The following is a 14,811-nucleotide window of genomic DNA, read 5'->3' on the forward strand; positions in this document are numbered from 1 at the left end:
AGTGACAAGTAAATCCCTAAGCAAGTTGGAACGGACTCATATTGTGATTTGAGTTGGACTACACACGTCACAGGATTATTGGTTCTATTGTGTATGAACACGTATGATGGTGATACCATCGCGCAAAGTGCATTTATATAGCTGTATTACTATGGTATATATTTACAGTTAGCAACTAACTACATCCACCAGTATTACCACCCCTATATTTAAATTATTCTGACCTTAACCCTTTTTTTTTTCTTTTTATCATTTACATCACTTATTTATGTGATTTTTTTTTGGTCACTAGTTTTTTATGATATCATTTTAATTTTATTGACACCTACATCAATTTGTGATTAATAGGATTTGGTCTTAGTTAAATTTGTGCACTGATTGAAAGTTAATTAGAGTTAATTCACTTCACTGCTTTTTAAAGTCACCTGCTACAATTCCTCTAAACACGAACAGTCACCTTCATTGGGATGAATGCACCTATGTGTTCTCTGCATACGGTGCGATAAACTGCAACTTGGTGCAATTTTTAATTTTGGTGTGATTTTTGCATTTTTTCTGTTTTTGGTGCAATTTTTTTTTTTTGCATTCTTTTTTGTATTTTGTTTTTTCTTGCATCTTGGATTTATATACACCTTGATTTTATGATTGGGACACTATATGTATACACTTATATGTTTTTTTATATGGTGCGATAATTACATTTTGGTGCGACTTTGGTGCGATTTTTTTTTAAATAACTTTTTTGTTTTTTGGTGCGATTCTTTGCATTCTTATTTGGATTTGGTTTTTGGGTCCACTCACATCCTGTATTTTGGGTTCGGACACTATATGCACTGTTATAAGCAGAGGATCACTATACTACCATGATATTCATGTTTGGATGTTTTATGCACTGATATAAGGAGAGGATTTATTTTTATGTTACACTAATTTGTAAGCTATTATATTTTTGGTGACAACTTCATCTGTGTAGGATTGGTGCCCACACCTAGAGGGCTTTAGTACTCACTTACTGGGGTAGGTGAGGTGTGATAACTATTACACTATTACCTTTAGAGCCGGTTCACATTGAGGCAGCACGACTTGCAGCGCGACTATCTCAGGTGACCCAGGACACGACAGCAGCGGTGACTTGCAAAACAACTTCTATATAGAAGTCAATGCAAGTCGCCCCCAAAGTAGTACAGGAACCTTGCGTCGCTCCTATTAGAACGGTTCCATTGTACAGAACGGGACGCTACTTGACATGCGGCTAAGTCGTCTGACAAGTCGTCCCAGTGTGAACTGTTTTTTATGGTAACTGTTTTGTTATAATTTATTCCACAATAGCACTGTGTCTTTTAATATTTAGCCACTATAGAGTGATTTGGTAGAGCACTATTTGACATATAGGTAGCGCCACTCGTCCCTTCACATCTTTCTTTTCTATATTCTAGAGCCCCATTACGGGTTTTTTTTGGGGGGGGAGGCTGCAACCTTCATACATGTCCTAAGCGCAGACAGACCTTCCTAATTAATTCATTTACTTGTTCTGATCACCTTAGGGTGTGAATACTGGTCTGCAGCTATGGACATTTTTGGTTATATGAACAATAGGAATGTGGACATAGGGGGTATCTTTAGCCAGGAGCTTGTTACCAACACACAAGACATGCATAGCCTAATGAAACAATTAAGGCACACTATGGAAAAACAACATTGGGGTGTGGTGGGATGTAGCCACACTAGAAACGTACGTTAGAGAAAAGATGACCCCTAGAAGACTTAGATGGGATTTGAACCCCAAAGACAGCATTGATGATGCTGAGCTTATGGAGGAATGGTATTCCTTCTTTAATAAATGCGAAAACGAATTATTACAAAAAATTGTTCAAAGAAGGCAGTATAAACTGAGGCTGATAGAGGCCAGTATAGCAGAGACCAAGACTCTGATATTACCATTCACCAACCATAAGGAATATAAGGATAAAGAAAAAGAACTTCAAGAGATGATAAAGAAATATGACACTGATATACAAGCGAAAAAACAGAAAAAATTTAAGAGACGTCCTGGACTATAATAACATGAAGGTCTATAAATGGCAAGTAGCCCTGGGAGACCCCACTGAGGATTTGGAGGACACAATGATGGACGATAACCCTGATGGCAATATGGAAACTACATTGCTGGGACCATTATTAAATACCCCTCAGCAACCCAATCACACTAACATAACACAAGGGAACCGCCAACGACCTGGACCAGGAAATTGGTGTCAAGAGAGAACAGAACCAAGGAGAGTCAACTATCAGGAACCCCTTGGGGCCAGAGTTCCTATGTCACCAAGGTACAATATACCTACATACAACAGTTTCTCACCATTGAGGAGGGGTAACCATTATGACACGTACCCCCATTATGGGAGAGACCCTAGGGACGAAAGAGGACCCCAATATGGAAGAGATCTTAGCGAACATAGGGTTTTTCCCAGGGGGGCCCACGAGACAGACCACCAGGGAGATGGAAAGCCTGTGTGCCTTACAGGAGCAATGGAAGGAGAGGAATGAATGGGAACAGAGGGGGCCCACAAGGTGGATATCACAGAGGGATTGATGCCCAAGGACTGGATGGATCCCAGGATCATGGAGAATATCCCCATCCAAGGACATATTGGGACAGGAACCAAGGAAGAGACATGGCACCCATACAGAGAAACCAGGAAAGAGGAAACAGTCAAGAGGAAGCAGAGGAGGGAGGAAGAAAACGGCGAAGAGAGCATTAGGGAAGGGAATATATAATCTCAGCAACATTATGTTTACTGACGAAGAAATGAAAGTTCTCGACCTGGGATTGAAATATGCTCCAGACAAACCCCTGGATAAATTTGAGGTCTTAATTGACCTGCAAAAATTCATGAGAAAACAATATAAAGAAACATTTTTTATTAAATAAAGATAGTAGAATAAGGGATGAGCCAGCATACGTAGAAACCAATTTGAGAAATAAATCCATATTCAACCCCAAAACACCTGGGAATCAATGCATGGGAGCTTTTAAAAAAATGCTTGAAGATGACCTAGCCAAACTTGCAAGAGAGAATACAAAAACTAAAAATGTGTGGAAGACTATTAAAGAATTAGGTAAGAGGAAAGTCGTTATACGCCCAGCAGACAAGAGGGGGGGACTGGTAATTCTTAATAAGCGTGACTATGAAGAAGAAATGAACAACTTACTGAAGCTGGAACACACTTATAAAAAGCTTAAGGTTAACCCTAAACTGACGTATGAAAACAAACTGAAAGCCTTTGTAAAGAAAGGAAAGGAGATTGGAATATTTAATGCTAAGGAAGCAGAATACCTGGTATCTAATTCCACGAAAACCCCAGTTATCTACTATACCCCGAAGATCCACAAAAGACTAGATAAGCCACCCGGAAGACCCATTATCAGTGGGATAAATTCGGTATTCTCAAGACTGGGGGAGTACCTTGACAAATATCTCAAACCACTGGTACAAAAAGGGAGATCTTACATACGTGATAGTTTACAACATATAGGGGATCTCCAACAGATAAGTGGGACCGAGGGTTATTTGTTAGCCACTATTGACGTAAATTCCCTATACACAGGTATAGTCCAGAAGGATGGCCTTTTGGGGGTGGAGAAAGCCCTACATGAACTTACAGCCATAACACAGGAGCAGATCAACTACATCCTTGAGGGCTTACAGCTTGCTATGGGGTGCAACTATTTTTGGTATGACCATAATTTCTACGTTCAAACGGAAGGAGTGGCGATGGGGGGCACGTTATGCCCCAAGCGTAGCTAACCTCCTCATGAACATGTGGGAGGAGGAGTACGTTTATTCAAAGAAGCTTCCCCAATTAAAGTTGTATCGTAGGAATATAGATGACCTTATTATACTATGGGACGGTACAGCTAAATCGTTTGAGGAATTTCTGAATGGTCTGAACGACAATATATATGGCCTTACCTTTTCTGGTAAATGAAGCAATCATAAGATCTATGATATGGAGATCTTCAAAAGAGGGGAAAGATTATGTACCAGGACTTTCTTCAAGGCAACCGATTGAAATGGGTACATCCCGATGCCCAGCTGCCACCAACCGAAGTGGAAAGGGAATATACCCAAGGGCCAACTGCTTAGGTTGCGGAGAAATTGTGACACAATAGAAGACTTCCAACTACAGGCTGATATTCTAATTGAGCGGTTCCTTGAAAAAGGAAACAAGCGAGAACATCTGGAAAAATTGAAGCTTAATATAGCGAGCATGGACAGAAACACTCTCCTTAATAAATCAATTAGAAAAGAAAACAAAATGGAGATGGCCTTTATTACAGGGTTTAATACTCCAATATAAGGCCTTTGAGTACATCCTGAAAAAATATTGGCCTATACTAAAGGAGGACCGTGTCCTCTCACAAATACTGCCCAACAAGCCAAAGTTTGTTTATAGGAGAGCACCTACCCTTTGGAACCACTTAGTCCATAATGTAGTCAACCCACCTAAAACAATTAAAATCTTTCCAGAAATGAAGGGCTTCTTTAAATGCCAGAGGTGTCTAGCATGTAGAGTGAGTAAAAAACAACCTCACAAAAGGGAATCTTTTAAGTAAAAAACTGATCATAGAGAATACCGGATAAGCGAATTAATCACCTTCAGTAAGTGGGCAGAACCACCCGCCCACTTTGTGTACGTATACGGGAGCATATCAAGAACATACAGAAGGGCTTCCCGAAACACAACCTATCATGCCACTTCGATGAGGTACACCACAGGGACCCCACTGGGTTAATATTTTATAGGATTGACCTCATCAAGGATCACTGGCGAGGAGGAAATAAAACCACCCTAGTATCTCAAGATGAAACAGCTTGGATCTACCGGTTGGGGTCCCTTGGTCCCAAGGGCCTTAACCTGGACATAGACCTCAACTGCTTCATAGCCAATCCCTAATCCCAGGTTTATGGTAGTACGGTCTCTACTTTAGAAGTTATGTATATACCTCTGTACAGCCCATTATGGAAACTATGTTGTTCGTGGCGCCCCCTCCCCAACTGATGGGGGGCCACGGTATATACATTATGTAGGGGTGTGCAGAGGAATCTTCCAAGTAGGTGGAGGAGCAGATGCCCATCCCACACCCCTCATGTATTGTCTGAGATGTGGCTTACTCCCTAAGCTGTAGTGTGGGGCTTGTATAGAGGGCCCACCACCATACCCCTCCTCATGCATTGCATGCCTTGTGGGGTGGGTTCCAGAGTATTAGCTGGGGCACACACCCTAGGAGGTTTAGTCTTACAATTTATACATATATATATATTTACCTTTAACTCCCAAATTTCTACCACAATTTATGGCTTGCCCTCCTAGTACCCATACTCGCCTTCTTTTTAGGGTCTGGACTACCAGATAATTGCAGGTATGTCAGTTAATTGTTGAGCCAGGTTCAATAGGAAACTATTTGTAGTTGCTGCCTTTTGGATTAGGCGATTTATTTCTATTTCTATTTTTATTATTGTATATTTCTATAGGTACTTCTATATTTTTAATTCTATGTTTACCTTCATTCTCATTTTATCCTTAACCTTACTCTATGCCACTTTTTACACCTTATGGGCCAAAGGGCTTGAGTAATCAGCGATGGTTGATGGGTAATTAGACAGTTTTACTGGGTAATATCTGGTTTTGCTCTCTTAATAAGTTTATCCTTGAATCTTATCCTTGGTCACTAGGGGGACTCTGGAGCAATTAGACTATATACTAATGGTACAAATTTATCTTACACTGCTAAATTTACCCCGGTCTGTGCATTAACTGATTTTATTTAGGGTCTGGGCTACTAGGTAATTGGAGGTATGCCAGCTAATTGTTGAGCCAGGTTCAATAGGAAACTATTTGTATTTGCTGCCTTTTGGACTAGGCGATCTATCTTATTTTTATTTCTATTTTTACATTTCTATAGGTACTCTTTTCTTTATTCGTAATTCTATGTTTACCTTTATCTTCATTTTATCCTTAAGCCTACCCTGTGCCACTTGTTACACCTTACGGGCCAAAGGGCTTGAGTAATCAGCAATGGTTGATGGGTATTTTACTGGGTAATCTGGGTAATCTGGCTTTGCTCTCTTACTAAATTTATCCTTAAGATTTTATCCTTAGTCACTAGGGGGATTCTGGAGCAATTAGATTATATATGTAGCACTAACCCCCGAAGGAGCTGCTGAAATAAATTGGTCTGTTGCCGTCACCCCTTACCTGTAGTTTCCCCACATCAGGAACTTAGAGTCCATATTGGGCCTTGCGCCCAACAATGTATGCACCAGTCACTTTATTCTGTTTCCAATGCTTTATTGCAAAACTTGAAAGGAAGTAGCAGTGAAGAGGTAGAAAGGGAGTTGCAGAAAAGTTCAAATACCTTTCGCAGATCACTGAGGAATTTAAGATCTTAGAGACGAACACATCTTCAGTCCAAAGATCTTCGCCCACCCGGATAGGCCTCTCTCACTGACCTAGCAGCCGGAATGGAGCACGAACAAAAAGTCTCTGCCACAGACTTTAAAAGAACAATATAGCTGTACGATCCTCTGCCACAGGACGTAGTAATGGTTGTACAATCCTCTAACTACAACTTATCTGTAATAGTTTTAGATGAACATCAACACAGTACCAGAACCTTTAAGCCGACCCGGCAGTACTGTGCGGTAGGTTAGGTTAGGATTCATCCTCCAATTGAGTCACCAGGCCCCTCTTGAGATACCAGCCTTCTGCATGGTCCTCTCCAAGATGAGTCCTCCCCTGGATCTTCTCAATTGCTTGTCCCCCAGGACAGACAGCACAGGACCACCTCTAAACCAACAGGCCCCAGACGACCTCTGGGCCTACTTATAGTAACGTAGCCTCGGGCCAGCATGGTCCCGAGACTGAAAGGAAGCTGTTACATACCTTTAGACCAGGAGGGCCAGCAGGTAAAAGAGAACCAAAAATGGCGTCTGCCCCTTAAGTACTCTCTCCCAGAATGCATGGCAGTGGACCACCTCTGCTGAGTTACCTCTGAGAAAGAAGAGCACTCAATACACTTCAGCCTGTTGCTTTTCAACACTGGTCTGTGGTGACAACGACACCTACAGACAACAATGTGGAACTACACGCAACACAGCCAATGCTGGAACAGAGGCTAATTTAGCCATAGATTAAATCTGAACTATATACAGAACAGATAACCCCCTAAATTTACATATAAGCGCCTGATCAACAGGAGCAGGGCGCTACATATACTAATGGTACAAATTTATCTTATATTGATATATTTATCCCGGTCTCTGTATTAACTGATTTGTGTTTATGAATTTTATGGTGTTATCAAGGGAGAGCGGGTGTATTATTATCTACCTTCACCTGAAACCATATTTGGTCCGCCCCGGGTTGGGCTCCTATTTAACATCGTTATGCGATGTATGGGGTCAGGGGCGGGCTGGGCTGGGGGGGCAGGGATGCAATTTCTCCCCAGGCCGCTCTGATTCCCCGTAAAAAGGCCGATGTGCTGCCAGCTGGGAACTGAGCATGTGCAGTTGGCCGAGTTTTACTGCTCCGGTGACTCCGGAGGGAGGCTGGCAGGGCTGGATAACAGCCCAGAAGTGTGCAGGAACCATAGGCGTGCGCACAGGGTGTGCCGGGTGTGCCCAGGCACACCCTAATCACCCCGTGCACATTAGTGTTATCGCTCTGCGTAGCAGCAGAAACAGGGGAAAGATCTCCCTCTTACCGGCTCTGCCATTAAGGAAGTGCTTATGCTCTTCTCTTTCACTGTGCCGGCAGGGAGATCAATGTGCCAGGGTCATATATATGTAGACACCGGCACACGCATGTGTGTTTGAGCTTAAGGGTGCACACCCTAATGCAATAGGCTGCGCACACAGGAACGTTAGCGCTGTGAGTGGACATCTGTCACGTCACAGACAGTGATGTTCATGGCTTCTGAGCTGACAGTCTGTGTCCTTTCCATTCAGACTGAGCACAGCCGAATGGAAGAGGGTGGATCCGCTCTGCCTCCTCCAGCCCCATCTCTCACTGTGCCTGCCAACACTCCGGGCAGCCTGTGTGCTGCTTCTGTGAATAGGACGTGTGGGCGGGAACGTTCAAACTGAGATCCGTCGGTGTTCTGTATGGGACGCTCTGGAAGCTGATAACCGAGCCTGCGCCTTCTGCCTGCTGGGTCCTTCCTTCCAAGTGAGTGAGCTGTGACCGACCTCTCCCCCTTCTCTCTGCAGATAAGGAGGTTTCTTTCAGCAGCCTGTACAGTACCTGCTCCTATGTACTACCCTGTTTCCCCGAAAATAAGACCTAGCTTGATTGTCGGTGATGGCTGCAATATAAGCCCTACCCCCCAAATAAGCCCTAAATCCTTGTAGGTCTTATTTTCAGGGTAGGGCTTATTTTTAGGGAAACAGGGTAGGGCTTATTTGGGGAATAGGGCTTATATTGCAGCCATCACTGACAATCAAGCTAGGTCTTATTTTCGGGGAAACAGGGTATGTAGTGGGCTTACACTGGTCTGCTGCAGTTTGGCTGCAGTGTGGGTGATCTCACTATCTTCCTGCATGTCCCATAGACTTCTATTAGTTTTACACATTTTTGCTGCATTTTCTGAAAGTGCACAAAAACGGCTGCATCTTTGGTGCGCTATAATAAAAAAAAAAACTGCAGCAAAAACGCACAACCTAAAAGAAGCCTATGGGACTGCGGTTAAAGAAAACTGTGTACATAAGCACTGCGGCCAAGCTGCAGGACACCAGTGTGTGCCCAAAGGCTTGTACACACTTGCAGCTGGCACTGCCACTCCGCTGAAAAGTGATCAATGCTCAGGTCACTTTTGCGCATGCTCAGCAGCTCCAACCAGAGCTGTCAGTTTTTTTGTTCAACTCGCTGAATCGAGCAAAAAAAAAAAAAAACTAGTGGTGTGTACATAGCTTTACTATGTTGATAAAGGAATCAAACAATTTTATTGAAGAGTGGTCTCTCTGTGCGGACAATTTGGAGCATTGTCTCTCTCTGTCAGTGGTGGCCGGTGCTCAAAATGTTTTAGGTGGGGGAGGGTGCAAACTAAAAAATACTGAAAAAACCCCCATCAATTGCAGCCTCACTCTGCCATTAAATGCAGTCACTGTGCCATCCATTGCAGCCACTGAGCCCATCAATTGCAGCCACTGTGCCCCATCAAATGCAGCCACTGTGCCCATCAAATGCAGCCACTGTGCCCCCTCAATTGCAGCCACTGTGCCCCATCAAATGCAGCCTTAGTGTGCCCATCAAATGCAGCCTCAGTGTGCCCATCAAATGCAGCCTCACTGTGCCAATATCTCAGTGTTTTATATATTTATATGTATTAAAATCAGTTTTAAAATTATCTCCAAACAAACCTTATATGGGTTGCTGGAATATATCTATCCTAACAATAAAGAATAATTAGTTCCATAAAGAGGTGGTCACCGATCCATGTGTTCAAACCAGTCCAGTCCGACCTATTTGTTAGGATAGATATATTCCAGCCACCCATATAAGGTTTGTTTGGAGATAATTTTAAAACTGATTTTAATACATATAAATATATAAAACACTGAGATATTTAATTTTTATGATTATCATTTTTCATGAGTACTTGTAATTATAGTGAAGACTTACTCCCAAAGTAATAATTATTTAGGCTTCAGCATTTAGGGTCCAAGAAATATATGGAGGATGAGTAATAAAGGACGCTGTTATTAGCTGTAAGATAGCTGGTGCATATGAATTGTATGATGTTATGTATAGTCCGATAATCAAAAATTACATAAAATGTACTTTACATGTCTAATTGAGCAATGTATCCTAGCAATAGGGGTATTTTTGCGCTCACGGGGACACCAGTAATGCGCAGGCGCGATGTACGAACATTGCGCATGCGCGTTTAATGATCTCCGTTCTTTAGTGGATAGGAGGGTACATAAGGGAGGACTGACATCTCGGGCAGCCTATCCCATGAATAAGTCACAGGCGTGACGAAACATGTCGGGGCGTGGCCGAGCGTTGGTGGACACCAGGAACGAGTGACGCGAAGAGAGCCGAGCGTCGCGGTCTAACCTATCAGGAGAGGGGACCTGTCAAAGTGGTGGGCGAGCGAGGAGTGGGTGAGATAAGCGAGCAGTCGCCTGCATACCTCGGGTCCGCCGTGACCGCAACCCCTAAAGAGTTTATACAAGTTGTTGTGCTGTGCTGTGCAGTGGAACGCAGTATGCTGTGGAAGTTTCACTTTGCTAATTTTTAATTTTATAAGTGTGAGTTTAACCATTGAAGATTTGGCTTGTGTGTTGTTCAATAAACTGGTTGTACGAATTACACTATTGGAGCTTTTCTTTTATTCACATGTGGAACGGGTTGTACATATATATTTGGATGGCTGGCTTATCAATATAATCCTTCCTGTTTGGAAACATTAAGCACTGTCGCCTTACACGCAAGTGGGGGCAATTGGAGCTGGTGAGTGTGTTTTCCATTGGGAGTGGGTCCATTCAACACTTGGGTGTGGTGGAAGTTGGAAGGAAGACATCATTTTTGAAGGACTTTATCACAACAACTTAATGAACAATTTTTTGTATTAAATATTTTTTGTCTTGGATCGGATCCTTGCGAATAAATGAGTCACAGTGAAATATCTTTTGATGTGTGGAATTTTATATTTATTTAACTCGTTATATGATTTTCACTTATCACCTGGTGTTCACTTTATACATATATGAAGGTATATGTATTTTTTTATATAATTTTGTGTTCAGATCTCATTTACACTTGATTAGGTGTTTAATTAGTCACTGTAAGAGTGTAGTATTTTGTTTGAATTAAGCGCCACTGTTTGATTCCACGTGTTGTACACATTTTTTATTACACGTTATAGAAGAAAACACTAATTATTAAACTTTCATATACAGTAAAGTGGCAGCTATAATTAAGTATTTGCAGCAACACTTATCGCATAATAATAATAATAACTATTGTGTGTATACTCCGAGGCGCAGTGGTGGTAAACAGGGTATAGGTGGGCAGAAATACTTTGTGGACCAATTGTTGGTAAGTTCTCTCTCATGTCACGCTGCTGCTGCTCCCCCCAGCAGCCCCTCCTCTCTTCTCGTCCATCCCCATTTGCTTGAGACATCATCTGGGATGGACAAGAAGAGAGGAGAAGAGGCTGCCATGGGGAGCAGCAGCAGCGTGACATGAGAGAGAACTTACTACAGAGGCTTCCTGCACTTCTCTGCATTTGAAGAAAACAACAAGTAAACGCTGTGCCCTGATGTGCCCCATGTGCCCTGAATGTGCCCTGATGTGCCCCATGTACCCTGATGTGCTGTACCCTGATGTGCTGTACCCCGATGTGCTGTGCCCTGATGTGCTGGGCTCTGTATCCTGATGTGCTGTGTCCTGTTGCCCCGATGTGCACTGTGCCCTGATGTGCTTGTACCCTGATGTGCTTTTACCCTGATGTGCTTGTACCCTGATGTGCGCTGTGCCCTGTTGTGCTCTGCCCTGATGTGCTGTGCCCTGTACCCTGATGTGCTGTTCCCTGGGCCGATCTGGATAAAGTCCAGGGCCACATTTTTGTCCCAGTCCAGCCCTGCTAGCTGGGCGGGTCGGTGTTAAGTGGGCGGGGTTACAAGCTGCTCTCGCTTATAAAATACGTGACGTGCAGTGGTAAGACATCGCCGCTGAAGACGTCTATGACGAAACGCATATGGCGTCACTACGCACATCACGTGATTTTCAGGAGGCTGAGCGAGTAGGTGGAACGCAATCAGAGTGCATGCTGTCCACCTACAGCTCGGTTGCCTATGCTCTATACCGGCAAGTGCAGCCCCTATGGGACTAGGCATTATGCTGCATGAACTGCAACACTCAGGGAACACATTTAATCCCTTTGATCGCCCCCTAGTGTTAACCTCTTCCCTACCAGTGACATTTTCTCAATGTCCGCTGGCGACCCGCGATCGCCTAGTACAGAGGCAGAACGGGGATCTGCCTTTGTAAACAAGTGGATCCCCGTTCTGACAGGGGACATGACAGTGATTGGGAACAGTGATCTCTGTCATGTCCCTGGCAGCACATCCCCCCCTACAGTTAGAACACTCCCAGGGAAAACACAGTTAACCCCTTGATTGCCCCCTAATGTTAACCCCCTTCCCTGCCAGTGTCATTTTTACATTGATCAGTGCATTTTAATAGCACTGATCAATGTAATAATGTCACTGGTCCCCAAAAAGTGTAATTTGGGGTCAGATTTGTCTGCCGCAATGTCACAGTCTCGCTAAAAATCGCAGATCGCCGCCATTACTAGCAAAAACAATAATAAAAAAAAAGTCCCTAAATCTATCCCATAGTTTGTTGATGAGATAACTTTTGCGCAAACCAATCAATATATGCCTATTGTGATTTTTTTTTTTTTTTTTTCTTACCAAAAATATGTAGGATATATATTGGCCTAAACTGCCAAATAAATTGTATATATATATTTTATGTATTATAGCAAAAAATTAAAATATATACAGTTTCAATAGTTTCAATTTTTCAAAATTGTCGCTTTTTGTTTGTTTATAGCACAAAAAATCAAGTACCACCAAAAGAAATCTCTATTTGTGGGAAATAAAAGGATGTCAATTTTACAACGTTGCACGACCGCGCAATTGTCAGTTAAAACAACACAGTGCAGTATCGCAAAAGTGGCCTGGTCATTAAGGGGGGTAAATCCTTCCAGTGCTGAAGTGGTTAAAGAAAACCTGCAACCAAAAAATCATCATAGAGGACTTTTTTCCCCCTATGTGATAAAAGAATAAAGTTTTAATGAAAAGAAAAGGAAAAATGGATAAAAAAGGAAGTTACAACCAAGCTTTTAAACCCTCCAAAAGTTTTTGCGCCCCTCCCCCAACTCCACATACATGCTCATATGAATGTAAATACATGCATTGGGGGGGGGGGGGGGGCGCCTATGCACAACATAGATTGTGATACACGTCACATATTGCTGTGAAAGCCACAGTGAGAGCAATAATTCCAGGCTCAATATTCATGGATACCTCTAAACCGATGACCTGTAGGGCCCTTTAAATGTTTCCTATGGAAAATATAGGGTACTGAGGTTTGTCACCGTTTCACAGGCACCTACGATTTTAGGCCTTTACATGTTGGGTGTCTATTTACTCAGTGCAACATCTTTTATATTTTACCAAAAAATGGGTAATATATTGGGGGTTATTTACTAAAGGCAAATCCACTTTACACTACAAGTGCAAACTACAAGTGCAAAGTGCACTTGAAATTGCACTGGAAGTGCATTTGGAAGTGCGGTCGCTGTAGATCTGAGGGGGGTATGCAAGGAAAGTTAAAAACAGCATTTTAGCTTGCACATGATTGGATGATAAAATCAGCAGAGCTTCCCCTCATTTCAGATCTACCCCTCAGATTTACAGCGACAGCACTCCCAAGTGCACTTTCAGTGCAATTTTTAAATGCACTTTGCACTTGTAGTTTGCAACTGTAGTGCAAAGTGGATTTGCCTTTTGTAAACAACCCCCATTGTGTTTGTGTGCTGTAAAATGAACTTGAATGTAGTTTTTACTGAAATTACAACAAACAACTAAAAGACATGGAACTAAACTACCACTATTTTATTCTCTAGGGTCTCTGCTGTCAGAAAAATATATAATATTTAGGGTCTTAACTAATCGCCAGGCCTAAAATTATATATATATATATATATATATATATATATATATATATATATATATATATATATATATATATATATATACTGTATATATATATATATATATACTGTATATATATATATGTATAATTTTTTTTTTTTTAATCACGTGTGCGAAAAAACCTGCAAAAACGGCGTTGGCAGTGAAAGGGTTAAGGAGCCCAGCCCAGTGCTACACTTCAATTGCGCTTCCAGCGTTTTTCAAAATCTTAAAACGTATAATTAAACATTTCTAACGCTCAGTTTTTCTTGCCATTATTCAGGGGTTTCTTAATAGAGAAAACGTCCAAGATGAGCTTGAAAGCTGAAGAATATTACCAAAAATTCACCGACTTTCTGAATGAAAACAAATGGGTCAATTAGAAGAATGGACCGCCAAAGAAAAGAAAAAATGCGGGGAAAATATAACAAGTTTCTGATCCTCCAATAAAGATAAAAATTAATACAGATACAAATCTTCCTTTGTGCTTAATTTCATCACATCCATCCAAAAAGTCTGCCTTGCTCCGACTAGGAATTGGGGCCATTAGAGGGAGTCAGGAGCTCAGAGGTACGTGCTGATCTTCAGCCAACTACACAACATATATATGCGGCAGCAAGAAGGGTGGGCTTTGACAGCCAGCCACTGAAAAACAGCAGGAAAATATTAATGAAATGGAGAATAAGGAGTTAATAAGGCTGATTATAGTAAATTAAGGCTTAATAAGGGTTAAATAGAGGAACAATTTAATAAAAAAAATATTAAATTTTTTTACTTGGCAGGTTGCTTTAAACTTACTTCACCTGCAGACAAAAGTTCATCCCTTTGATCTGTAGCTGTATAAACAAAATTACACAATGTTTCTTTTTTATCTTAGTGTTTCAGCAGTTGAGCAATGTGGTTGGTAAACATGGTCAGGCTGCTTTTTTTTTTTTTTTAAAGCTTCAACTTCGGGACTTCATTTACATCAACAGGGGAACTCCACTGACAGCACCAGTGGCGTTGCTAGGGGGTGGCTTCTGGGGTTATAGCCCCGAGT

General features: G+C 42.0%; 1 protein-coding gene across 4 annotated transcripts in view; it reads left to right on the forward strand.

The window, feature by feature from the left end:
- LOC141129356 (apovitellenin-1-like) overlaps nucleotides 1–14,244 on the forward strand; it is an 81,564-nt gene extending 67,320 nt beyond the window's left edge. For 2 of the 4 annotated variants that reach the window (XM_073617333.1, XM_073617336.1), the window contains exon 4: nucleotides 14,056–14,239. In XM_073617333.1, the coding sequence (XP_073473434.1) occupies nucleotides 14,056–14,155 (100 nt within the window). In that variant the 3' untranslated portion in view covers nucleotides 14,156–14,239. Of the gene's footprint in view, nucleotides 1–14,055 lie in introns of all 4 variants that reach the window. The other 2 variants (XM_073617337.1, XM_073617338.1) reach the window with 2 other exon arrangements.
- Nucleotides 14,245–14,811: the final 567 nt, after the last annotated feature.

This window comes from Aquarana catesbeiana, linkage group LG02, assembly GCF_042186555.1.
Source record: "Aquarana catesbeiana isolate 2022-GZ linkage group LG02, ASM4218655v1, whole genome shotgun sequence".
Lineage (NCBI taxonomy): Eukaryota > Metazoa > Chordata > Amphibia > Anura > Ranidae > Aquarana > Aquarana catesbeiana.